Raw genomic sequence first — 27,320 nt, forward strand, 5'->3', positions numbered from 1 at the left:
CAATGTGTACACTAATATTTGAGGCTGATAAATGGGCTTTATTAACCAAGGATGGGCAGAAGGCCAGGAGCAGGGGAAACAGAGAAGTGGATATAACAGGCTGTTGCTACTTTCTGTACTAGAAGGGTAGATGGAGAACCAGTTTTGTATGCTTTCCCCCAGTGTGGAGTACCAACCTTGCCTCCAACTTGCATAAATGAATCTGTATCGCTTGCCTAACTGCCTCCACATCAGAAATGCTGCCAACACTAAGCCCTGAAATGCTTGCTTCCCATTTGCGAATTAGAAGGATGTTCTTCATATTTGCCCTTCATACCAGGGAATCCACGGGGTATTAGTAAGACTTTGGGGTTTTCCCCATTGCAAAGATACAGGCTTCAAAGCTGAAATACCTGTCGCTTTATTTGCATCTTAAACAGCAGAGGGAATTGTCTAGTGATAACAAAAGATGATGAGTTTCTGTTGTTTCCTTTTGTTTCGATTGTAGTGCAAGGGTGTTCTTTGGCTTATAATTTAAAAGTGCTGTGAGACAAAACAGCACAAAACTTGCTTGGTTTTGATCTGTCACTTAAGTGATGTGGTAGTTAAAGAAGAAGAACAAACGGAGCTAAAGGAATTGAAAAATTTGAGTCAATACTTCAGATATTTCATATTTTTTTTTTTAGTTCTTTCATACTTTATCCTTCTTTGGATGTACGGATAATACCTAACAAATTTTTGGCATGATGAGAATAGTAAATCCATGGGTGGTAAAGGAATAAAAGTAAGCACTGCTCCCTGAAGTATAAACTAAGTTGTGTAACTTGGTTTATAGGCTTCTAGTAAGAAACAGCTGTAGTGAGGCATGCAGCTACAGTCTCTGCATATCATGGCAACGCCTCCTCAGTGCTTGCCTTCAGCGTGGAGGATTGGAGCGTGCAGAGCAGAACAGTTTGTTGTTCCAGTCTTTCACAGGCTTTTAAACATGAATGTGTTTTACTGCTAACAACCTGTTTGTGTGGGGGAGCGGAAAAGGCAAGAAATTGAAGTGTCAACTGTGGGCATATTTTTCTTCAGTCACTACAAGGTTCTTTGTATTTATTTCTTTCCTTTCCTCCCTCCATTAAGACTGTCCTATTCTGCAAGCCATTAAGCAAGTCACTAGGAGATACCGAGCCAGAGGCTTTACAAAGAAAGCTTTTCTTAGCTTTTGCTCTTTCCTGCTTTTAGCAGCTGCTGTAAAAAAATTAGCATTTTTAGCCTGTGTTTTACCTGGGGTTTGGGCTCTGTATAAGATGTGTTTCTCTTGGCGCAGTCTGACACTCTTAACATCTTGTGCAAAGAACCCAAGAGCAAATTGGGTAAAAGCAAAAAATAAAAAGGTGGTTACACTCCTAACCAGTATGATAGAAATTTCTCTTCATGGGTTTTTTCCTGTGTCTCTGCTGGAGAAGAGCATTTTAGCAATGGAAGTTATAAGAAAGAGGAGATGAGCAAGGAAAGGGCATTATATTGTGATTTGTGTTCCAGAGGAGCCTTTCTGTGAGTTTCTTCCTCTGTGCAATCCCTCTCTTAGAATTATTAGATTAGAAAAATGAAACAGGCTGTTTTAAATGAGGCTGATGAAGTAAACGGTACTTTAACTTTTAAATATAGTCTGTATTTCTTACATGAGGGAGTCTTTTTAGGCAAAATGTCAGTGATACAGAATTGTACCTGCATGCAGCGCCTAGCACACCTGAGCAGTCCCCTTTCTACCTTTAGTGTGGAACTGATAAGCACTTAATATTCAGGCTGTGTCTGGCAGGTTTTGTTGGGGTTTTATTACCCCCAATTTGTGCTGTACCCCGGCAAGGGGACTGGAATTTGCTAACAGTTTTGTATGAAGTACAAGCCAGAACCAATTAGCCTTTCAAATACTTTTGCTTTGTTTAGCTCTACAGAGCAGAACACAGAGTAGTAGTAGTTTACTGAAGTTATTTGATCTCACTCTGAGTGCAAATAAAGAGCTGCTGTGCTGAATGACTTTGCATAGTCAATATTGGAGCGTACTTTTACCTGTTGTCAAACATAAGGGCTCTGTTGTCTGTCTTGTTCTGTATATATGCACTCATAATATGGTGTGTGTTACTAACCTCATCCTTAAAGCTAAACAAGTTTGAAAATTTGCCTTTATGGACTTTTGAAAGGTAGGTTTCACTTTGCATTATTGCAGCAATGTGGTTTGTGTCAGGTGACTAGACATGTGCATATGCTTGCAGGATGGTAATAGCCGAATGCCCCAGTTACAGCAGAGTAAGAGGCTGGTCCTTGTCTTGAAGACAATGTAGTTTAAAAGAAGAAAGGTATGAGGAGGTCAGGAGAACATGGTAAGGACACTAGTTTCTAAGCACAACTCTGTGAAGTTTAGTGGCTTTTAAAAATAGGCAGCAAACGTTTGTCATTTCTCTGTTTCACATGAAGAAAACAAAGGCAGCATTAGCTGGGAGTTAACTAAAAACAAAATGAGAAAGGAAAGTCAGTGAACAAGGAATGGAAAAATAGTGAGGGGCTTGTGAGCCACTGTAGCAAAGCAAAGAGCAAGGCACAACTGCTTGCAACGAACTGCCTTTTGGCGGGAGGAAAACAGTGTTCGGAACAAAAAGCATGGAGAGTCATTTCATGTCACCAGTGTCTGAAAATCCTCCCTGCTGCAGTGGCTTCTACATCACTTTTCAGGCATGGATGATCACATTTCTTCTCTTCTTTAGTCTGTACGTCTTGGAGATGGTGTTATGTGGATACTAAGCTTGTGAAAAAAGAGAGTGATTTAAAGATCACAAGGCAGAAAATAAATTATTACTTTGACTTTTTATATAAGTCAGGCAATTACATTCAGATTCGTCAAGCCTACAGTGAGCCAGATTTTGCTCAGGGATCTTTTCAGAGCATGCAGCCTTCCCACTATATAATTAGACTGCATCCCGATAATCTGTAAGTCTGTTTTAAATGCTTCCTTGGAAGTTTCTCCCATACTGGTGCTCAGTATGGGCATGCTGCCTATGCAGTCTCAGGTATTTGCTTTCAGGAAAATATATTCATCAAATATCAGTGAAGAAAATACAGGTTTCAAAAACAGTGTTAGCTGATGCTTGTGCAATCCTGGGCTAAAATGCACAGATAGAGAAGAGATGGTAGGAGTTCGTTACCATTTTGGTTTCAGCGTGCTTACTGAGTGCCATCTAGTGTTTGCTTCCTAATTCAGAAAAGGGAAAGTTTTGCACAACTGACTTCCTGTAATTGCGTAAAGGGCATGGTTTATAATCACACCTATATTTGAAACTTTTATGGAAAACTATCTGGAGAGGAAGTTAGAGAGGATGCTATTTTTATGAGAATAAGAAATAAGAATTAACAGAGGCTTCAAAATTTTTTTACTCCTGTAGTGTTTTATAAAGTCTCTTGAATCCAACTGCTAAATTTTATCTCTGTTTTTATTTCCAGGTCATGTATGGAACACTAGTTTCCATTATAGTTCTACGATCTGTTTATATAGTATTATGGTAAGTAACCATTTAGTTCAGCATTATAAGATATAACTTCGCATTTGCATCTTTTTTGGTGGGCTTAACATGAGAAATTGGCAATGGCCAAATTTTTTTAGCTAGGTACATAATGCTAGCTCGTGCTGTGATTGGTTGAAAGGGAGTGGTTCGTCATCTTGCATTTTTTGGGAAGCCGCTGGGATAACATTAAACAAAGCTGAGATCTCTGCACTTACGATCAGTGTTCACTGCCAGGCGTTCTGCTGGTGGCTTCGGCTGTTAGCCTGGGACTTTAAGGGAAATGAAGTTTCTGTCTCCATATTGCTGGGTAACATGTGAAATCTATTGCCAGCATCCAACCCTAATGATGATAATTGGGGAGAGGTGAGAGTAAGACCGCAGACCTGAACCATCAGTTAATATTTTCCTTTGCTCTTCCCTACTTCAGTGTCTAAAATTCAAATGTAAAACATAGTAACACAGAACACTAAATGATACTTTCCCTTACGGTTTTGACTGGGTGCAGTCATATGTTATGGAAATTGAAATAAGGAGCTATGTATAACAAAAAAAGGTATTAGAAATGGCAGGAGACATTGAGAAATGTTTGCATCATCGAAGTACAGACTTGGTGGGTAGAAGTGACGAAGAAAGAATTTAGTCTGTTGGAGTAAACACATACCTTTAGCTCTCAGGGGCGCTCAGTTGGTTGCCCCTTCCTCTCTCTCCCCTGTGAACAGTTGGTGTTCTCATGTGTTTGGGGTTTGCCACTGAAAATTACTGTTTTCTCTCTACTATCTTCATTCTAAATGTGCTTTTTGTTAAACTTGGTTGAGTTACACACGTATCTGTTCAGAAAAACATGGAAGAATTTAACAAAAGGTGTGAACTTAAAGTAGATTCATTGAATTTCCTTCCAATTGCAGTTTCAGCTAATTTGGTTTGACTTTCCCCAAGAGATCCCCACAGACCAAGTGTAATTGTTCAGACTTCCGTTAAGCAAGAAGAACTTAAAACTGATGGCGTGTTACTTGCAGCTTTAGAAACAATCATCAGTTTAAAGGCACTTTTCAAACCCATGAACATGGAAACTTTAATCCTAGCTTGGAGATCTTAAATGATGTTACCTTAATCTGAAACGATTCTGTGATTCTTAATTCACTTCCAAGGGAAACTAAGTTGAATCAAGTTCAAGTGGTTTTAATTCCATTCATATAAAAGGATTTAGCACAGTTCTAGTCACTTAGATTATATTTATTTCTGTCTGTATAGGCAAACCCCTGGCCCTGCTATCTTTCCAGTTCTGCAAATACCACACACTTGTGCATTCTCATTATTTCTAGAGAGTTTCATTGTCTTCCGGCGCTATCAATAACAGTGCCATCCTCCCTCACAGGGCATCATTCATTGTCTTCCTCCAGCAAATATCAGTCTCTGAAGTTCCACCTACTTTTTTGCTTCAGTTTTAGGGGTTTGGGAGTGTATTTTCTTAACTAGCTAGATCACTTCATTGTAACATGGCCCTACTTGCTTCCCCCTGTGGTTATGTTATGCAAGCTGGTTAGAAAGTTGAGATGAGGAGCGAAGTAGGTTTAAACTACTTCTAAATTTTAACTAAAGTATGATTAATTTTAAATTACTTCTGCTAGATCAGTTGTGCCAACTGGAAGGTACCCTTTCTTTCCTCTAGAAGTCATCCCCAAGTACACTTTTGGTTTTATTTTTCTGGGTTACTAAAACATATTCCTGTCTCTCCATTAGTGGCACTACACTTGTCCAAGCCCTTTTCAACTTACATATCTACCCCAATTTCTGCTTATTTTTTTCTTTCTTAATATATGTTAGCTTCCTATCACTCCTATTCCATAGCGTGGGGCTTGAAGTTCCTCTGAGCTTAGAGTAAATATCTCAAATAGCAGCGTGGTATTCTTTCCAGGCCGCTGCCTCCTCCGATCCTCATCATGTGTTGCTGTTCCTGCCCGATTCCCCTGCACTTTCCATCTCTTTCTTGGGTCTGCTTCCTTCCCAAGATAACTACTTGGCAAGTGTTCTTTGCTCACAAAGCATGTTCCCCATTAATAAGTGATGCTAGCTTCTCTCTCATTCCCTCACAAAACACCACCATTTATTCCCTGAACAATTCTAGCTATAATTACCTAATTACCAGCATGTATAACATACCATTTAGTGCTTTTTCATGTCCTGGGCTTGCTTATGTCTCTAGAGCACTGAGTTGGGAATATTAACAGTGTAGTCTCTGCCATGTATCACATGGTGCTCCATGCATTTATTACTAGACTAAAATAATAATTTTGCTAGTTTATATTGGCAGTACCCTTGGTGTGAACACATACAACATGCTTCTGGTTAGCTTGCCCTGTGGAAGAAGCTCTGCCTGTCGTGTTTTGCATGTTGCCAGTGCTCACAGGTCTGAAACATGCACTGTATATAATACAGTGGAGAAAAAGCAGCTCAGGAATGCTTTTTAACCCAGAATCTAAACTGCATTCAGAACGCTTAAAAATAACTTGAACAGTATTTCATGGCAACCTTTTAGGGTTGGAATTGGATTTGCTTTTGGACTCTAAATCTTATTAGTGGGAAAGGAGCAAATGCTCCCAACTGCCATGTAGGAAGTTCACAATTCCATTGTCCAACCTGAATGCAGATAGTGAGGGTAAATTTATTAATGATGCACTTTCTTGCATCTGGTTCTTCAGTGTGTTTCCCATATTCTAAACAGGATTATTTTTTTTTGTCTTAAAATGAAATGGACATTTTTCCATCCCCAGTAGCGCTCAGTGATAAAATAGAGCAGGAAATTACTGTTTTCTAAACCCCTTTATTTGATTGGTTGTTGGTCATGGTGGTCTATGTTCACAAAAGTAATTTTGAAAGACCTTATTCCTAGCCTAAGGATATTATGCTTTGGAAAAGAGCCACCTCTTTTGGGAGAGTCCTAATTTGTAATCTGGCTATTTTTTAACTGAAAGATTATACACAGTACCAAAGAATTAATACTTTTTAGCCAACTTCAGTTTTCCCACTTACTTGTGGTGTTAGGAGAGAGCAGTATTTTGGGGAACAATTAGAAATACAGAAGAAAAACGTTTAAAAAACCAGTCTCGGAGAATGTGAATTCAGGAGAGAAGGGGAGGTGGTAAAATATAATACTTGAACAGATGAGATTTGAAGTTGGTATTTTTCCTTTTAGGGAAAAAAATAAATTACTAAAGTGGTTTATTTGTATGTAATAGTATTTATGTATGTTACAAGCTGCCTTTGAAACATCTTGAACTAAATTTTGCATTTTTTCTCTCTCTAGGGTATACCCATGGCTTAGAGGTCTAGGCTATACATCTTTAACTGTATTTTTAATGGGATTTTTTCTCTGGAATGTGGACAACATTTTCTGTGATAAACTGAGGTGAGTTTTTTCACTTTGTTCAGATAACTCTTAATAGTCTTTTATCATAAAGCTTTGTATTTTCTGTGGTGTATATTCAAGTCCATGTCATGGTATGTATGGTATGCTGCCTACAGAACATTCCATGAGGGTTTTATGCAGTTTGCTCACGACTAGATTCAGCACTCAAGAGCTTTTTTAAATCCATGAGTATAATTTTTTTTTAAATAACTGATTTTTATTTTTAACTTCAACTTAAATTGAGAGAAATTAATGTCACTGAAGTATTTTTGAGGTTCTGTATCTTACTAAAGGCTACTATTCACACTTGATTTCATCTGAATGAGTTCTTTATCCTGCATTTTTTTTTCTTTTTGTTTCTGCTCTTGCCATTTCCCAGGAAAATACCAAAAGCAGTAGTTCTGCACATTAAAGAAGTATCTATTGCAATATATCTGTCACCAGTAAACAACAGCTGTTTGAGCATCTCAAAAAGAACAGTAACTCTGTGAGCCAGTACACTGTGCTTGGCTGTCATTATTAGCCTGAAGTCTTCTGGCTTAGCACTTGTAGAGGAGGCCAGGAAAGACTTCCTCTCTGTTTAGTGTATTGCCAGATGGGGTAAAAAAGGCCCCCAGACAAAGCTTGTAGGAGCCCAGCATCTCATCATGTGGTTAGATATCCTGTCTGTGCATGAGAGAGCACCAGTCGAACAGGTTGTTCTCTTAATGTGTGTTACACCAGAACTGGACAACTGCATCATGGCACCTTTCTTCCACTTAGTTGTGGTACTTGTGTTCTGCCGCAGGCTGGAGGAGATGGAAAGGTTGATGCCAGCATCCAGAAAATGTACTCTTGGCTATCTGGTGCACTGTTATGCTGCTGAATCTGTGGTGTACAGAATCATCCTAGAAGGTTGCTTTGTCAGGGTCAGACTGCAGCATGCTGTAAAGAGGTCTAGCGTTTTCCATCTGTCCTTGTTGGCTCTGTAGTCCCTGCACTAGGTTAAGCCAACTTAAAGTTAACTTCAATGGAGTTTTCTTTAAACTTTAAAAAAAAAAAAGTAAGTGTACTTAATACATGGTGCCTTGTCCCTAGAAATGCTTGATACAGATGGGATAGAAAAGCTATTTGCCGACACAAATGGGTGGATATACAGTGACTTTGCACATACTGGCATCAGGGTTGATTTTTGCAGCTGCATCACATCAGTGGTGAGATCATAACCCCCAATTCACCGAGCCTGCTGAGCTGCTGCAGGTCCGTGGGGCTTTTGAACTTTTTCCTAGACTCAAAGATTACACCAGCTGCTGAAGCACTTTTTTCCATCTTTATTTTGTAAAGGGAAAAAAAAGTTAGCATACTTTCTGTAATATTTATTTGGTTGTGGTGCTGGAAAAAATTAAATACACTTGTTTACTAGCTTTAATCAAATGTCTGCAGAGCCTTGAATTTCTCCAGGTGGTACTACGACTTGAACCTTTGGAGAAAGTATATTCCAGTTCCTTGTAAATTTTTATTCTCTAAAGATCTAACTTGTGAATCATCCGCCTACCTGCTCTTTTGATTTTAACGTTCAAAATTGTATTTTGGTTCAGGTTTTGTTTTTCTGTATTTCATTAAACCTAGAATTTATGCTTTTGGTTGTTTTTTTTTTTTATAAATAACACCACATCTAAAGCACTTAGCTTCCCTGGTTGTATCCATGCACTTTTGAATTTGAGCTTTGAGATTTCCTGCCATCCAAAGCCTCAGAGGCTGTGCTGGGGTGATCAAAACTCTTCATAGGTGTGACTGAGCAGCTCTGGAAACTAAGCAGTAGCTCAGGGATTAGTGTTTAGTCAGGGGGACTGAACATTGTAACATCAAGCAGTAAATAAGTATTACAGAAGCTGCAGATTTTTCTTCCTTAACACCTGCAATCGTAGTTTTCCTTTTTTGTTTTGACTGAATGTGAAATGAAAGTCAAGAAAAAAGACAGATGGAAACATTTGTTCCACCATCAACCAAAAGAGGCGTTATCTGCAGAAGCCTAGTGAGCAGGAGAAATCAGGGAAATGGAGTTCCTTCCCTTTCTCCGTGTCCATCCCTTGGCCTCTTCCCAAGTAGTTCACACCCCATAACTGTGCAATGTACAAAGCATGTTGGCAGAGTATTTCAGACCTCTATCATTGCTTCCTCACTGAACACCCATTTTATCCCTGCTTTAGAGTACAACAGAGGAAGGCAACCTGAGCTTCCATGGAGGTGGAGAACAGGTGGTGTGATTGCCAAATGTAAAGTGGTGGCGTCTAATGGACCCCATTTCCTCTCTCAGACCGTAAACTCAGCATTTCATCCTATGGACCGTTGTTGATGGGGTTTTGGGGAGGAGAATGGTAGAACTCATTTGGGACTGTGGGATGCTGTAAATAGATTCCCTGAAATCTGAGTCCAGAAGTAACTGATTACTCATTGTGTAAAGAAGCATGAGTTTTCTTTAAATGTGAAGAAAGCCAGTTTGCTAGTATCTTTCTATAGTGGCAGCATGAGCTTTAACTGCTGTTCCTCAACTGCTGAAAGCCTGAGTCATGAAGCACATGCCTGAGATACAGAAACAGTAACATGTGATCTGACAAATGAAGCACCGCAATTTCAGATTGCTTAGCTTGGGGAAAAAAAGAACAACCAACATTGCATAGTGTTTCTTTCTTACAGAGCACTACGAGAGAAGATGCCTCCTGTTGTGGGAGCTGTGACACAGTTTCATGCATGGTGGCATATCCTCACAGGCCTGGGCTCTTACCTCCATATCCTGCTAAGGTAGGAAATGTTTCCTAAACCGTAAAGCAGTCTTAAGAGTTTTCCCACGTTCAGCTGTACTTCAAAATGTATTGTCCAAAAGAGCAGGAAAATGACTTCTTACTAAACCGATGGGAGTTTTTCTTTCCTCTTTGCAGCTGGTCTAAAAACTTTCTAAAAGCAATTTATATTCTTCGAAATGTAATCATTAATCTTTAATAGTCATGGTTTTTCAGGAAAATGTAATTCAGAAATTGGAAACATGTAGCAGTTAAACTGGAAAACTATTTGACAGAGCATTAATTCAAAATGTGAGCTATTAATACCTTTCTGTTCTTGAGCAGCAATCCCGAAGTACTTAAACATGTTTAATTTTAGAAGCATAACTAACCTTTTTGATAGGCACTGTCCCTCCTGAGAACTAGCGGGCATCATGCTGTAGAGCAGAAGGGTGACGACCAAAGTGGTTGGAGCAGAGCTGTTCCCAGAAGGGCAGGATATTAGTTTTAGGAGATTTAAACATGAACCCAAGTTGGCTAGTCTGCAGCCCGTAGATGTCTCTCGCTTTTGTTCTATACTACCATCTAGTGGAACCAGGAGCAAAAATAGAATTTAAGCTGGAATCTGAAGAATTTCTATAGTATATATGTTATAATATATAATGAAATAACATTAATGGTAAATTGCCATTTGCCCATAACCAAAAGAATGTCTCTTTAACACATACATTCTATGTAGTGAGGAAACTTGAGTACGTAAGGTTTTTGCTGTGTAACGTAGTGTTCTACTTTTTCGTCAGGTGTTAAAATAGTTAGTAAAAGAGAAGTGCAGGGAAAACTGCAGTTCCAGTATCTGATCTGACAGCTCTTTTGTATACACGTGTATACATATACATATATATGCACACATATTTACACGTATGTGTATTTATGTACATGTATATATGTACATTTATTTGTGTGTGTATATATGTATATACATTAAATATGTCAGAGTATGTGGAAAACAGCTTCTCCATTTTGGCTGATGGGTTGCCGGCTGCCCTAAAGGCTCCAAGATAATTTTTTGAAGAAAATTCCTCGCAGAAAGCAAGTGATACAGTGAGTTTGGATAGCACAGGCAAGGTTTTTACAGCATGCTGCACAGAGAAAATAATTTGCGTTAGCATCCTCCAGCCCTTGGGGAATGTACAGATTTGTCTGTCCTACCTGAATGAACTACATGCTTTCCCTGCAGTAGTTCCCCTAGTATTTTGTGAGCCACACAGTGGCATCAGCTATGTCCACTTAAAGAACTGAAGTTATATACAGGAGAATATCTGCTGAGGGGAGGGAGGCGTATAAGAACAAAAATGAGGTACAGAATCAATCTATGTTGCTTACCCCACCCCCCATGTAACATCTGCTACGTTTTGTGGTACATTGATCTAATTTCATCCTTCCAAAATGACAGGCTATAGTCTCTGCTTAGTCCTTTCCATAGCGGAGAGAGTAATTAGTTCTTCAAATTTCTCTCTTTCTCCCCACACAGGTAATAGGGTAGATGAGTTTGCTAATCATGGTCTAGTACAAAGGGGTTTACTGTAGGCTCATGCTTCCTATTTTGCATAGATCTAGGTGGAGTGGGTAGCTCTGTAATCACAGAAGCAATACTTTTCGAGTTGGAAAACAAAATTTGGATTATTGCATCATTATTATTTTATGTGCTGTGTTATACATGAGATTTTAAGCACACTTTTCTCCTTTTCCTCAGTTTATACACAAGGACACTTTTCCTGAAACACAGGCCGAAGGTGAAGGTAAGGAAGCAATATTTTGTGTCCATCGGTGCACCTGCAGCGTTTGAATGTCTTGTGCTTTGAATATGCATTGGGGCTAACTGATTATGCCTGTTAGGGTACTATCTTTGATTTCTACTACATCCCAAGAAATGCAGTTGAAATGATGGTTAAACCGTGTTTGGTTTCTGTTCCAAGAGACATAACATTCCAGGAAATCTTTCCCCTCTTCCTGTTTTTGTTTTAACAGTTTGTTTTTGGAATATGGCCTGTTCTTCTGGTGGAGCCGCCCAAGAAGCTTTGACTGAGACCTAGGCAGTCACGTGCGATCACCTAGCCTGGCTGAATAAAGCAATTCAACAGTTACTGTGGCTGAAGTATCAAAATTATGGATCAATTCAAGCACCATTGCTATAAAAGGACTTCTCTGTCTTACTAGGCCAGCCGGCCGGAACAGAGCAAAGAGTTGGCACACTAGGGATATAATGTTTAGTACAGCTTTATTCTAAGTTGTTAAAACAAAGATTAAGACACAATATTTTTATGTATATATTGTATAGCTGATGATACTGAGCTAATATTTCGTGCTGGTCACAGAAAACTAACCATTTTTGAAGTGGATTGCATAGTTTTTCATTCAGTTGTTGTTCTTTCTGTGGTTTAAACTGATACTAGTAACTGAATGACAAAACCAGGCCATGGATGGCCAAGCTAAGCATTTGCGTGGCCTACATTGAACTGAATGCTTAACCCAAACTACTTTAATCTTGCACTTTTATACAATTAATGAAGTATGTAATGATTGATTTAGGGCTTTATCTTGCTTTTCCACAGCCTCCTTTGCAATTTATATTTTAAGCAAAATGGTTGGGATACCTGTGCCATTTAGTTCGCTTTGTACCGAACTTCCATTTTCTCTTTAGTCCAGCTGATGTACATCGTGGAGGACATTCCAGGGTGTGACCAGCAGAAGACACTTAGATGAGGAAGCATTATAGGGGTTCTTGTTTGTGTGTTGAGACTGAATTGTTAATTTCTTTGACCAGTGATCCATCAGGAGGCTGCAGGGTGACTGTATAAACACAAGAAACACTTTTTAAAATTTTTTTATAATTATTACTTACATGCCTCCCTTTTCTATCCGTGCTTTTTACTGCCCATGTCCCATTCGTACTACAGATGGACAAACACCTTAGGTGTGTGCTCGTTCAGCTTTGAGCTTTGAAATCATCTCTTTCGCTTTTTTTACAAGTCTTAATATTGGTCAGACTTTCAGAAGCATGTTCTTACTCAGAAATATTGAAGAAAGAGTAAAGAACAAGATTGATGTTGAGGATACCTCAAAATATAATTGGCAGCACTTTGATTGCTTGCTCTTAATCTGTCCATCACATGGTTACTCTGAAAATATGACCACCTTTTTAAAACCAATTTTGGGGATTAATGGGGGGAGGGAACCCACTGATTTCTGCAATATTTATCTACCCAGCTGATGAAAGTTTATAAGTAAGCATAAAGAAAACATTGAACTAACACAATTTTTCAAAATATACCTCATATTGGAGGCTGTGGTTTTGACTCTTCAGATCTTGAGGAGACTAACAGAGTCTGTCTCTGGGCCTACTAGCTGCCGTGCTATGCAATTTTTGTCTGCTTTTGATGCTCTGAGGGGCTTATCCATCTTGCCCTGAAGGAGAAAAGAGAAATGCTGAGACTAATTGGGAATTCCATTCTGTATTGATTCAAATCATGCCCACAGCAAGGCACGGTAGTGTAGCTATAAAGCTGTCTCCCGGATCACAGAGTCCTGGCTATTGTACAATCAAGCAATGACTAAAATGTTCTCCTCCCTTTAATGTTTTTTTTTCTGTTTGCGGCTCAGCTGCATCTTCCATGGCCATCAGTAGCACTCCTACTGATGTGAGACTCTAAATAAAATCGTGGCTTTTGTTATGTGGCAGACCCTGGACTCTTGGGATCAAATAGACCCAAACTCGGGGCTAGAACAGTGACGTCAGTGAGGTTTAAGCGTGTGCTGATAGCGGGGCATTTCAACCTGTAAACCACTATAAAGACTCCTGAATGATAATTTTAGAACAAATTTGTTGTCAGTAGGCTCCAGTTCCGTAGATACAGTCAGCATCTGGGTTGGGAAATTTGAGTGATCTTCGGTCTGAAAGAGGTTGGAATAACTAGAATAGAGGTAGGAAAATGCTGTCTTGGATCAAGTGTCTTTGATTATCCAGAAGGCATATTTTTTGTAAAGAGATTTGAGAACTGTTTTTAAAATGTAGCTTAAAAATAAGTGCCTGCCTGTTCACATCCAGGCTCTCTCAAGCATGCTTCTGCACACTGTATCTAATTTTCTTTCACATTTACATGTTTTCCTAAGTTAGGGAAAGAGTCCCATAATAGGAGCAGTGCAGCAACAAGACATATCAACAGTCAATTGTGACATCTGCTAGGTATGGTATTATTTTTAAGAAAATGCACAAACCCTTTATTTTAGTGGCCTTATCTTTGTTACTGGAGGATCGGGGGGGCTCTGGTTTCCCTTTAATTGAAAGAACCAGTGTGCTGAAAAGCCACTTTCTTATTGGTAAGGTATCTCTACAATGGTATATTTTAAATATATTTGTTGACTCTCCTACACATTTGCAACTAGGAATTGGTTTGGTTTTGAGTTTTGGTTTTGGGTTGTTTTTTTTTCAGATCTTGTTGAATTGAATTGTCAGGATTTTGAAAAAAGTTGGAAAAGCCCTTGTTTTAATTTTATGCGTCTGTTAGCTTTTCATTCACATATCGTTTGTCACTGTTTTTATCTTTAAACAAATTACGCAAATTGGCTTCTCCATTCCAAATGACCAAAACCATGCACACCTCTACCAGCCTTCCAGCAGCCTTTCTTTCAGGTTATTGTTAGACCCTGAAGAATGTAATTTACGTATTTGTCCTTCTAAGCGTAAATAATCTAAAATTATGGGTGCTTTGGTTTAATTGCCTTACTGATCTTGTGAGTGATACTGAAAATGGCAAGCCATTTTTACCTGCATGTCACTGAAATTCAGACTTGCCTTTTCTAGTGCCTGGGAAGACATACATCCTTACTCCTGTAATGTCTTAAATGTCTGTTAAATTGCTTTTTATTTATATGACTTGTATGACATGCTGATTATTTTTTTTTCTACAAACCTTAGAGCAGCATATCCCAAACTTTTCTTGCACTACATCTTACAAGGTGGGTCATCTTTGATCCTATTTGTTGAGTAGGATTCAGACAACAGCTACTTTAAAGAGAATTATGGAAGTAGCAGGTGTTGTTCAATATGAATCCTATAGGATGTGTTGGACAGACTTGATAGCAATGAACTCTTCTATTCTTTAACATCCATGAAGAGCCAGGAAATCTGCCACCTTACGACCGTCGGCTGGGCACAGATCAGCAGCAAGTAGTTCTGCAGACCGTGAGGTGAGAAACTCTTCCTTGGGAATAAGAGAAAAAACCTCAAAATTACTCTCCCAGTGCAGACCAACACCATACCTTATGCTGGGAATCTAGATTTTTTTTCTGCATACAGCTCAAGACATGCATTATCCAGAACTGAAGCTAAGACATGATAAACAAAAATCTGCCATCAGGAGGAATCTTATCCGTGTTTTGAGGACAGTGTTGTGGGCTAGCGGTATTAGTCATCTCGGGACTTCATTTTAATGCTTTTTCTTTTAGCACAGGGAAGATGTGCTACCCCTAAGTTCAGAAGACTACCCCATAGTCAGAATTGGAATATGCAGTCGAGCACTTGCCGATCTACCTCTGTCATGTATTGTACAATACCCATGCCCTTAATTAAATATATATATATATATATATATATTAGAACAGCCTGACTTAGACCATGCAGCTCCTGAGGTCGGCAACAATATTGTACTGCTCTGTGGCTGACTCTCTTCACTCCATAAACATCCTGACTTGTTCAGTGTTGTGTCAGTCTTAGTTTGTGCTCAGTCTGCTGTTGATCTGTGTGCAGAAGTCTGGCTGCTTTAGAAAGAGACACAAGTAGGAGAATTTCAATTCAGACAGGTGAAGTGAAAGCTTTTTGGAATTTAAGTTACGTTTAAAACTAAGATGCAAACAAAATAACATGGTTTACATGATTTTGGGAGAGATGTGATGAAAAATACTGTTTCACAATTTGTTTTATTTCTCTTTTAATCTAGTATTGTGCTGTATTCATCCCTGGGCTTGTCTTGTTTGGCTAAAACAAAATTGTGTGTTTTGAAATGCAGTTGATTCTTTTGGCCATAGTGCATTTGCTTCCAACACCTGGTTTCAAACAGCTAAATGAGTTTTTCGGCTAGCTCTTCCATGTGAAACGCAGCGACAGAAAGTTCACCCAACATTACTAGTGTTTCTCACAGTCACTACCACCTTGTTTAGTCTGCATTCCAGAATTTCAGTAATACTGTTTTTTAAAATCTGTTTCTCTTAGTGGATGTATTTTTGGCATTTGATAGCTGGTGGTGAAACAAACAATTCAATACAACATTTCTCGGTTGAAGACAAGCTGTACTGAAGAAGCACTGTTGTTTTCTTCAGTAGACCTCAGAATCCAGGAACCACGCCTTCATTTTAGTGGAATGTGTGCCCCATAATTTAAATAAATGTATTCAGGTAAAGTGGTTTACTTTAAGGAATCCCCATCTGCACTTTGTAAGTAGATGGTGGGAGGCTTTAACTGATAAGTACTGTTTGTTTAACTGTGAGACTTCAGTAGGAAGAGGGATAAATGATGGAGTCTTTATTACCCATGAGAACCGAAAAGCCAGAAGGAGATTGAGAAATCTTACGTGGAAAGAGAATAACAAAAGATTAAGCATAGAATCCCATAGTATTAGGTCAACCACACTCCTGGGAACTGCACTTTAGATACTTCGGTAACAAGCTTGAATGTGTTGCTATTTTTACCTTTAACTTTCCATGCTGACTCTGCACTCTTTACCATAGGAGTGATGTAGTCTACATTTGATTCATTGTAGATTACTTAGCTGCTGTTTTGTGAGGATGGAATGTGACAGGGATCGTTTCATACGTGAATGAATACCTTTCTTATCCATCTGGAACATCCTCCACCAGCTTTGTTTGAGAGTCGGTAATGTAACTACAAAGAATATACTGTGTAACTCTTAAGGTCAGTTTGGCGTTTCTTTGTTCAGTTTCTCAGCGATGACTGCCTGCAGCTGCCAAGTGCCTGATCGCTCTGTTGCAAGTCTTTTCTGAGAGCTGAGGCTGTGTTTTCTACTGGGGCCTGGAAGACAAGGTCCTTGGTAGGTGAAGGGTCACTTTGTTTTTTGTTAAGAATTCTCTGACTGCAGGAGTCACAGCACTCTCTTTAGTCGCTTTCCAGAAACACAGTTACCCAGTATGTGTGCCTCTGCTTGGCTCGGACTCGAGCCTGACTACCCCATGTCCCTGATGCTGTTGCATCTTTTCAGATTTGGAAAGCTGGTTGAGGGATTTAGCCCCACAGCTGGTGTGTGTTTTAGTGTGTGTAGTTCAATGACGGGCAGTGTGAGGGCAAAGCGGTCAAGCAAGCACTTAATGCAGAGCCCCATTACTGGAGCTCCCAGCCAGATGCTCCAAACAGGACTGGGGATGTGGGGGTTCATGTATACGAGTTTGGGGGCAGGGTTGATGTCTGAACCTCTTACTTTACTTCAGAACTCTCCCTTTTTACTTGTGAAGTGTTTAGATTGGATTAAGCATGTATTTGCAGATTTTGGAAGAACCAAGTTCAGAATCCAGCTAATTGAAGACCCTAAACCAGTGCCTGCAAATTTTTGTTGCACATACTTCACACAGGTTGAATCTGCCTGATGTTTGGAGCAGATTGTTGAGATTTCAAAAATGCAAAGATAAAGGGTCTTCTGGTTATTTGTCCACAGGAATAGCTGTAAGCACAACCTCAGATTCATCCTTCTTTCCCCAAATCTCTGGAACACGCGTATGTTTCTCCAGAGCCAATGTTGAATAGCGTGGGTTTTCACACATGCTCATAGCAAGTCATGTACCAAAATGTTTTCTAAATTAAAACCTTGGTCAGTTGCTGCAGAAGAATTTTTGTTGTGCATACTATTGCTTTTGGAAGAGAGAGTTTCAAGCAGCGTAAGTAGCAATTACTCCTTAAACTGACCAGGAACTGGTTTTTCTCTTCATATTCCAGACTGATGTTGACGATATGATGTTGACTATTGAATTCAGCTTAGTGCACTGATGATGTTTACCGTCTTAGCAAGTAACGTCTGTCTACCTGTAAGGCACATGAAATACCCCACGTGTTTTGTGACCAAACTTTCTAACATTGACACTATTAGTTCTAACGTGTGTTTGGGTTTGTTTCCTGAAATTCAGTATATTGTTGCAGATGGGTAACAACACTGTGACAGATGAATAGCAGTTGACAGCCGCATTGAGGAATGCTTATTGACAATTTGGATATACTGAACTGATTCTTCATACCAAACCGGCTGGTAACTAACATTAGGCTTATGTGTATCAGCATATCTTGTTTTGCAAAGCACAGTAGCTTTGAAATATTTAATGTATTTCATTTGTTATTCATGCTGCAGTCAAGCACTAATTTGTGTCTTTATAGTTAAAATTATTAAAGAATTTTGTTTTAAATACAACTTTTTCCAGGTGTTTCTTGGCTTTTGTGTTGCACAGGGCTGGCTGGTTCGTCTTGATTGCTCTTCAGTAGATGGCTGGTTGCCTGTCTTGGCAAGTGGGTGCACAAGTCGGATGGCAGGATCGCTGTGACCTGCATTGATGGGGAAGCTGCCTGCCTTGCAGCTACGAGGATCTGAGCTCCCATGGTAGTGTCACAAAGCTTGGTCATCTTGGCTTCTTGCCTGCAGCCATCCAGTAAACACAGAAATGTTTTAAAATGGAGATCTGCTTGCATTCGTTTTGAACTCCAGTGCAAGGCTCTGGAGTTTCCCAGTCTTTACTGCCTTGTGCTGGGGCCCTTCGAGCACTGGCCCTTGCTCAGAGGTGTAGCTGACTGCAGATAGAGCAGGATCTTCTCCCTTTCAAAGGCCTTCCCCAACGCACAACAGTTAGAAGGGAACTCAGGTGCTTGACATGGGTGGGAGACGAAAACGCAGGCATCGGATGAATGTGGTGTTAGCTTGGAGCGTGCAGTTTGCACGTCCTTTGCCTCATGCTTTTCCTGTTTCTTCCAGTGAGAGAGGAGAGTAATCACTGCAGGGCAGGACCGGACCTCCCCAGGCAGAAATCATGGACCAGTAGGCACTAATCCAGCCAGTCTCATCACACCCCAGCAGCCAGGATTAGTGACCATCAGGTACTTCCCCCACTTCTGGCAGCTCTCCTGGGTCCTACTTAGAGCCTCCATTTTCTCCCACTGTGTCTTTTACAGCCATGTCTCTGCAGGGACAGTCTTGAACTAAATATCGGGGGGGGGCAAACCACAGAGCAGGAAGCCTCTTAGCTGTGTGTAAATGTTTGGGGGAGCCAGTGCCACCCCCCTTCGGTGCTTGCTGTGTGGTGCTGCACAGAGAGGCACATCCAGACTCTGCAGTCAAGCATCGCCCGAAGGCTGGGCTGGGTGAAATCCAGCTTTGCGTTTTGAGCTTGTGGCTAGCCTGGAACTGAGTAATACTTGGAAATTTCCCTGGGGATAAAAACATTGTGGTTCTGTCAAAAACCTCCTCCCGACCAGAAAATTCAATTTTGAGCTTCACGATTCCCTTTCAAGACTGCCAATTTACTTGCAGCTTTATTAATTTCTTATTCCCTCTTCCCCCCGCCCTTGTTTTTTCTTTATTCAGCCTGTTCAAGGGCTAAAACTGAAGCTGTATACTTGTAACATTTTACTCCCAGTGGCTTTAACCAGAGACCTGGCTGTGCTCGGTGCTGCACCCACAATGGGGGCAGTTGCTGCCGGTTTGGCAGAGGAGCTGGTGATCCAGCCTTGGACCTTCAGTGCTACGTACATGGAGATGGTGGGGATAATGGAGTCACTAATGGAGCTATGATGGATCTCTTTTCTCTGTGGGTGACTCCTTTTTTCTGCAAAGGTACCTCAAGCAGCCCAAGTGATCTTGGCTTGGCTCTTCCCCAGAGGGATCAAGCACTCAACATGCTTCTGTTGAAGGTGCTTGTGTTATCTCTTGGCCTTATCAAAAACAAGATTTGAACTGGCCAGAGGTGAGATCAGTGCTTTGGCATTACCTAAGGGAGTTCTGTGTCCTCAGAGAACATCTTCAGGGCAATCTGCTCTGCCTCCCCAAACAGCCTCTTCTGCAACAGCTAAGACAGGGCAAACTGGGGTTGCCTGGAGGGGTAGGCCTAATACCAGACTGGGGTTCAGCAGGGCTCCTCTGGTGGGTCCCCACCTTGCTCACATGCAACAGCCAGGAGTCTTGGTGTATGACGCTTTCAGCTGCTACAGCAACCCAAATAGCTACTGAAAACCGGCCAACCTCATTAATCTCCTTCATTGAGACTGACTTTGTAATTTGCATGCAAGAGGCACCGGCTGACTTAATGAAATTAGCAGTAATTAATGGTGCTGACATGCATGTACAGCCAGCACAGGGACCAGCTGAAGCTTGGTGTGTGCCGCTCCTATGGACCGTGCGCCCACAGCACCCAGCAACGCCTTGAGACATCAAGGGCTCTGACTGGTTCCTCATCACTGAGATCAGGTAGGTGGATGCTAATGAATAGCAGCTCGCATGATCCCACAGAAATGGAATTAACCGACTTACTCTGCTGATGTAAACTGATGTCAAACCCCTAATATTTATAGGCTGGCCGAATGTCGGAGCTGCGGTGATTTATGTGGATGCCTCACCTTAGTACTGCTTTCCCCTCATAGCTGGTGTGTTGACTCACTGCCAAAGCACAGAACAGAGTAAATTTGTTAAAATATTGCAGTATTATAGAAGCCTGGCAACAAGTCCAGCGTCTTCTCCTCAGGTAAGAGAAGTGATGAACAGGACGGCCAAATCCACTCTGCACCCAGGCAAACCCTGCGAGTCATTGCCTAACAGGATTTTGTTCATTTAGAGTTCTCCAAAGGATTTGATTGTTGTTTTGTAGTTGTTGGGGTTTTTTTTCTTCTATTTGTTTGGTCTTTTCTTTAGTCTTCTTGTTTTTAACATCCCACCTTGGCTGGAACAAAGCCAAAATGAAGTGCTAGTTACAAGATGAAAAACAGCAATGGACCTGTGAGCAACAGCACCAAAGTAGAGCTGTTACAGAAGTGGTATTTTTATACAGGTTATCTGAAAAGCAAACAAACTCCAGCTGTGTTTTCTTGCTGCTGGTGTTAATTGAATCAGGAGGGCTGACTAATATTGTGGACTTGTTTCTGCTGAAGATTGCTCTGCCATATCCCCCTGAATTTCACTATCAATTTGCTTTGCAGCCAATACAGACGCTCATACACACCCCTCTGGAGCAGTTGTGGCTCTTCAGTAACACCCAGGACATCAGATACTCGGTGGGTTTGTCCATATGTGGTGTTCGTGTTCAGGATGGAGTAAAACAATTTTTTCCTGTACCATGATCCATTTAACATCCCAGCAGACCCCTTGCTCTCCAGTAAGCATCACGGGGCACATCAGCAGCCCCATGTCAGGTTTGTACAACCACCACAGCAGCAGCCCCAGGCCAACCCATGACGAGATCTTGCAATAGATCAGGCTTTAGGGGAAATCAATGTTTAAACACCACTCGGGACAAACTGTTTTAAAGATGGAACCCCAAATGAGCATAAAAACCTGGCCTTTCTTGCCTTAAGATGTAACAGTGCTAGGCAGTGTGCCTAGCAAATGCCTCCAGCAAGGGTGGTGATGTGTATCTGGAGCAGAAACATCCTCAGGTGGCAAGGCTGGAGATGGAGAACATCGCTATTCAGCCTACAATTTCAAATGAAACCGTTTTCCTGCCTGAATCTGTGTCCTGCCTGAATCCTATCTCTGTTTAGAGAGCTGTATTTTAATTTTTTTGTGTATAACTATACCGTCCAATAATAAAGAGAGATGACTCCTGCAGCTTAAATTCAGAAGGCAGCAAATTAGGGAGTGGAGGAGTCTCTGGTGTTATTCATTAAAGTGTGACCGTAGCAGTAAGTCTCGTATATCAGTCCCAGAAAGAAGCATGTATCTGTATGAGCTGTGAAGGTACAGTCCATGTCAATGCGGAGAGTAAAGCCCTACTGCACTTGTGTTAAAGGCCTCATTTCTTTTATGTTTTTCTTGGCTTGGCTAATGAGAAGTAACCCACCCAGTTCTTCACAAGCCGGCAACATGATTTCTGCATCGCTCACGCTGACCCAGATATGAGGCTGTGGGATTTCTCCTGGCAGACCCTGGTTTGACAGCATCAGTCTGTGGGTACATCTGGAGCAACACTTCCTCAACTGAGGTGCCCGGAGGCAGGGACGATGCCCCATGTCCCTGGCTGAGCTGTTTTACTGATTAACAACCCACAGAAACAGCCCCCGAAGATAAAAACTGGCATGCAGTGGTGCTGTGGTGGTGGGAGCCATACCCAAAGGCACAGGGGTGCTTGTGCCTGGGGGATCACCCCGTTTCCCCTTGCTAATGGGGGACAGTAAGAGCCAGTTAGGGCCAGCATGATGCTCCATCCCCCTATCCTGCACACCCCAGCTGCCGTGCCCTAGTGCGATGCAGCCTTTCCAAGGTGGTGTTTGAAACCTCTAGGGACAGAGATGCTACAGCCTCCCCTGCCTGCCCACTCCAAAGCTAGACTTGGAAAGTTTTCCCTGATAGCTCAGTTAGATACAAGCCTTGTCCCTCCTTCGGGCTTTTCTCCTTGTAAGAAGCTGAATGTGAAGGGGATTTCCATCTTACTTATTTTCTCTAAACTATGTTGCTGAGCAGGAATTTTTTTTTTAATATCACTGAACTGGAGTATTTGGGTTTTTTCCTGTCTTTAGAGCTGAAATAGAAACTTTTTAATTCTGAAACCCTTTTTTCCTCTATCTCTTGTTGGCATCAACACCTTCTTTCTGGCAAAGACATACAGCAATGAAAAGATACTTCATTGGCTCTGTATATCTAGACTTATAAAAATACCTTGTGCAAAGAGGAAAAAATCTGGATGCTTTGGGATGAATTTATATCCTTGGGCAGTATGATTTCCCAGCCTCACACATGACAATCGGTCTTTTTGTGTTATACAACCTCTGCTGGGTCTGTTTTTTCTCTATTTTTCCACTTTAAAACATAGGGATGCCCATGTGAGACAGTGCCAACCCCCGGGAACCCTTTGAGCAAGACCAAAGGCTCCCACAGGATGTAACACCCAGGTTGGGCATCCCAAGCCTGTCCCACTGGCCCCACGCAGCAGCAAATATCTCCTTCCACAGCCCAGACCACCTGAGGTCCACTGAAAGCACCACAGTAAGCCCCAGGGCTGCATTTAGGCTGCAAATGCTTACCCAGATGAAACAAGAGGCTTCACTGAGAATTTAAGGCAAAGCTAATCATTTTGTCTTTGCTTTTCCATACCAAATACTTCACACAACACTCTTGCTTGCTAATTAATGCAGCCATTTCTTCACAATGGGCAAGTAAGTGAGATTACTTGAGTTATTAAAAAATGAGGACCTGAGATTGTAAGGAGGACCATATAATTATCTAGCTGGCTGCTGTCCCCTATTGCTAGCTTGGGATATTAATTATTTTCCTGCTGATTCAGAGGGAAGATAGCCAAGCTGTGAATCAGCCCTGCCACTTCTTGCAACACCTGTCTTTTCCCTAGATCTCCTCTCCAAATCCCAGCCAGGTCTGGTAGTGCTTTGTTAATGAGATCAGGCGTAATTGCAGCACGAGCAGGTAGGGTTGCAAAGCTGGGAGAAAATTGGAGTAACAGCTTTTCCTTCCGCATTGTAAAACAGAAAATGCGAGCTGTAAGCTGGATATATTTTTCTCCAAAAGACTGATTAACATTTGCTTTTTTGCAGAATCAGAGGGTTCCTGTTTCCTTCTCCGGTGATCTTCTGGTTGCCTGCACAAGTCAGACTCCTTTAAAAAACACACTGATAATCTGAAACACAAAAAAATCGCTTAAATTCTCAACTCATGTACACTGCCCAGCAGCCAAGATAGGCATCCTTGTGTGAGTGGAAGTAGATATGACACAGATTTAATGAGGCAAAAGCTTCTTGGCAGCACCACAGGTCTGCTCAGAAACTGCGTCGTTATTCATTTACTTGACTAATGCAGTTGTGTTGTGCAAAGGGGTGGCAGGGGGGAGTAAATGGGTTTTTTTAAATGGAGGGCCAAGTAAATGTGTTTTTTTTAAAAAAAAAAAAAAAACACAAAACAACATAGCTAACTCAGCAAGGTTTTCTGAAGCTTAGGTGGGCCTTGGGCATATTGTAGTTTTGGGGTTGGTGGAGAAGCCTTCCTGGTGTTGAGTACACTGGGAACCCTCTGAAGATTTAGGTGTCCTCATCACCATGTATGCAGTGCCCGAAGCTGCATGGCTAAAAAAAGCATTTTAAATTACTGTTATGTTCCCAGTATCTCTGACTGAGACGCTTCTGTTCTCTGAAACTTTGAAAAAGAGGGGGATCAAGGCACACAAGATGCCATTGCTATTGTTGTCATCTGCATTACTGGTGTGTGAGGTGAGTATCTGCACAATGCAGGTGGTAACCAGTAATCTCATCCACAGTGCTGGATAATTGCTGCTTTTCCCAGTATATGATAAAAAGGTGCATGTGGAGCTTTTTCAGAAATTGGTGGAATCCATTTCACAAACTGGCAGCGATGAAAAAACCACTGGTGTCAAAGATCCTTTTGAAAAAAAGTATATTTGGGAACATCTCCTACGCACTCGCTTTGGCTACAGCACAGTATTTCCCCCTGAAATACAGAAGTTGCAGAGGAGGAAGGGGCAAAAGCCAGGCGCTAGACACCGCAAGAAACACGGATGATTTCAGAGCATGCACTGAGGGGCTGTACCCAAGTCAAGGCTCTTGTGGACTCCCAAACACAGCAGCTGAATTACGGTTCAGGGGTTAGACAAGGATGCTGCACAGTGCCTTGCTGCTGGGGTTTACATGAAGAATTACATCCCTGTTGTTTTTTCCCACACCCTCGGCTCCACCTTTCCAGTCAGTCTGTACTGCAGCAAATAAATCTTGATTGCACTAATAGTTTTATGCTTGTCTAGCGTTTGAAGCTAAGCCCGGATGATGCTGAGATGTAGAGGTGACCTTTCTAATTAATACTCAAGCAACTTCCCTGAGCTCTGTAACCGGAGACAGTCCAGGAGCAGAGGTTGGAGTTGGCTTCCTCACCAACTGCAGGAGTCAGCACAAGTGCTGGAGTTGCTGCATGCTGATGTTAGGTCAAGGTTAGGCTGGTAAGCGATATCTAAAGGAAATACCCTAGAAGCCGCCAGGACATGCCCTAGAGATGTGTCTTGCTGAAGAAGAGTAGGTTGTGGAGTGAAAATACTTGCCTTGGAAATGGTGGGGAAATGCCCAGATAAGTTCTCATGGGGTGAAAGTGGTGGGAAACGTGTATGCATGGTTCCTGGTGTGGGGGTGTGATGGGACACACGGTCACCACAGCAAATTATCCTCAGCCCTTCCGAAACCTCCGTTTCCTTGAAATGCAGTGGGTGTGAGTGGCCAGCCCACAGGTCCTGGTGGATGTTGGAGGTAGCTCAGTCAGAAATATATTGCACAAAATGAGTAAATCCCTGAGGAAAAATTCAGATCCACTGGCTGCTTGTCTTACTGTCTTGTCTTGTAGGGAATCATGAGTCATTTTAGTTGTCTTCTAGGAGCTTTGCTCCACATATGTAATAGCAAGGACTTGGTCAAGGGTGTTCCCATGAGGTCCGGCATTTGCCTGCTCCTCCTCCCCGGAGTTGGCCGCTCCAAAAGCCAAGGAGGGCAGTCCAAAAGTGACACCTGACAATCACCATCTGGAAGGACAAAGTCTCTTCTGATGCAGGAACCAGGTGGTACATTGAGGTATCTACACATTATAAATGGGCAGTATTGTTAGGCAACTGGGGAATAAGGACAAGCTCAAAACACAACAGTTTTTTAAGATTTACTTAGGAAAAGCAAATCTTGCCTTTCTGTGAGTTCTTCAGAAACAAGCCACTGGTTTGCGTAGTGAGCGTGACTGGAAGAAGAGGGAAGCGGTTATCAAGCAAAACTCAGTCTCAGTTACACCAGTACAAATCCAAAGTCATTCAACCGATCCCAACATTGATTTAGGCTTGTGAAGCCAAGATTAGAATTTGTCCTAATTTCACAACAAGCTGCTTATCTGCGAGAAGAGTTGTGTGGAAGAGCCTTGATGTGTGGCTCTGCCTTGCCTGGCTCTCTGTATGCTCTTGGGAGCTGCTGGAAACAGGAGCTTCAGATGTGTCTCTGTTAGGAGCTAAAGGCAGAGATGGTGACAGAAGGGGGAAAAAAAAACATGGTTTTTTTGGTTTTAATTTTTTTTCCCCCTCTAGGCAAGGAAGAGAATCAGCAGGAAAATTGCCTGAAAAGTTCTTGGCAGGACTATTTGGAGTCAGCATTTGTTAGGGCAGCTTCTGACCTGCCCTAAATAAAAAGCAGCTGAGAGGAGAGCGGTGCCATTTGCTCCTTCCCTTTCTCTCTGCTCCAGGGGAATGTCGGGTTGCTGGCAACCCACTTGTTTTCCAAACTATTTTGTTTCTCGCTGTGGAAAACCCCATGGAAAAATCAAGGTAATCAGCTGACCTCCTATAATGCAGCATGCTCCCAAGCAGAGGTGCATCCCTGCCAAAGCAGCTGAGCCCTGGTCCCCTCCAGCCAGGTGGTTATGGCTGAACAACGACCAAAGTCCTGGAAGGTTTGTGACCAGGAGATGGTATTGACTTCCAAGTGTTCCAGTGCCGCTGCTGCTATGAGAAACCCTGGCAAGGTGGGAGCTCTTGGCCAATGCCTTTATCTGCTGATGTCTCAGGGCTTTGGCAGAGGGCAGCACCCATAGGTCATTACTGAATGACTCTGACCTAGTCCTGGCATTCCGCTGGGGTTTCCGGAAAGATTTTATTCTTTTCAGTTGCAGAGGAACATAAGGAACATGGTGCCGGGAGTGGTTATCTTCTTGTTTTCTTTATTAGTCCAGCAAAAGGATGGATGGCAGTTAAGATGGAGGTTTACCATTGGCTATTACTCAGTTCTCTGCTGTTCCTAGGTCCATCAGCTTATGTGGAAGCCTTAAAAATTTGAGGGTTTCTCTTCTGTTTTGGCAAGATGGGTTCAAGTTCTTTGAAAACCCAGGAATAGAGGGGCCATGTCACACTTGACTTCTGGAGCCCAGAAGGAATTACAGTGGGTTAAGAGGCTGGGAAATGCTCATACCTGCATCCTCCAAGCTGCCCTTTAGGTGGTATCTCCCCATTCTGTGCAGCTGTGCAGCTGCAAACCCAGCTGAGGTTTAGCCAGGACACTTGCCCCAGCCCTGTCTCCTTAAGTACAGATTACCTCGAAGTCCTGCAGGGCTGGGCTGGCACGTTTGAGTTTAATATCACAGCACACCCCTAGACCAGGCTTTGCAACACCATCTTTTTTTTCAGCACTTGGGCATTTTCCTCTGAAGTTGCTTGTTTATGAGCAGGTGAGTACTCACCTACGTAGATCAGATCGATGTGGGGTAGGAAAGCTGTTAAGAGTAAGCCCAGCTCTCCTCTAATTACGCATGGCTGAGCAAAAGACTGCTCAGATGGCCAAGGAACTGGGGACACGAGCACTGTTTCCCACACTTGTGTCACCCGGTGTCACCATCAAGGAGGAGG

The 27,320-nt window shown here is 41.8% G+C and overlaps 1 protein-coding gene across 2 annotated transcripts in view; it reads left to right on the plus strand.

Annotated features, from left to right (window-relative positions):
* Positions 1 to 18,154, plus strand: part of ACER3 (alkaline ceramidase 3) — a 59,528-nt gene extending 41,374 nt beyond the window's left edge. For both annotated transcript variants that reach the window (XM_056328151.1, XM_056328152.1), the window contains 5 exons: positions 3,463 to 3,521; positions 6,829 to 6,930; positions 9,607 to 9,711; positions 11,443 to 11,488; positions 11,718 to 18,154. In XM_056328151.1, coding sequence (XP_056184126.1) covers positions 3,463 to 3,521; positions 6,829 to 6,930; positions 9,607 to 9,711; positions 11,443 to 11,488; positions 11,718 to 11,771 — 366 coding nt within the window. In that variant the 3' untranslated portion in view covers positions 11,772 to 18,154. The remainder of the gene's footprint in view (positions 1 to 3,462; positions 3,522 to 6,828; positions 6,931 to 9,606; positions 9,712 to 11,442; positions 11,489 to 11,717) is intronic.
* Positions 18,155 to 27,320: the final 9,166 nt, after the last annotated feature.

Source organism: Falco biarmicus, chromosome 2, assembly GCF_023638135.1.
Source record: "Falco biarmicus isolate bFalBia1 chromosome 2, bFalBia1.pri, whole genome shotgun sequence".
Taxonomy (NCBI): Eukaryota; Metazoa; Chordata; class Aves; order Falconiformes; family Falconidae; genus Falco; species Falco biarmicus.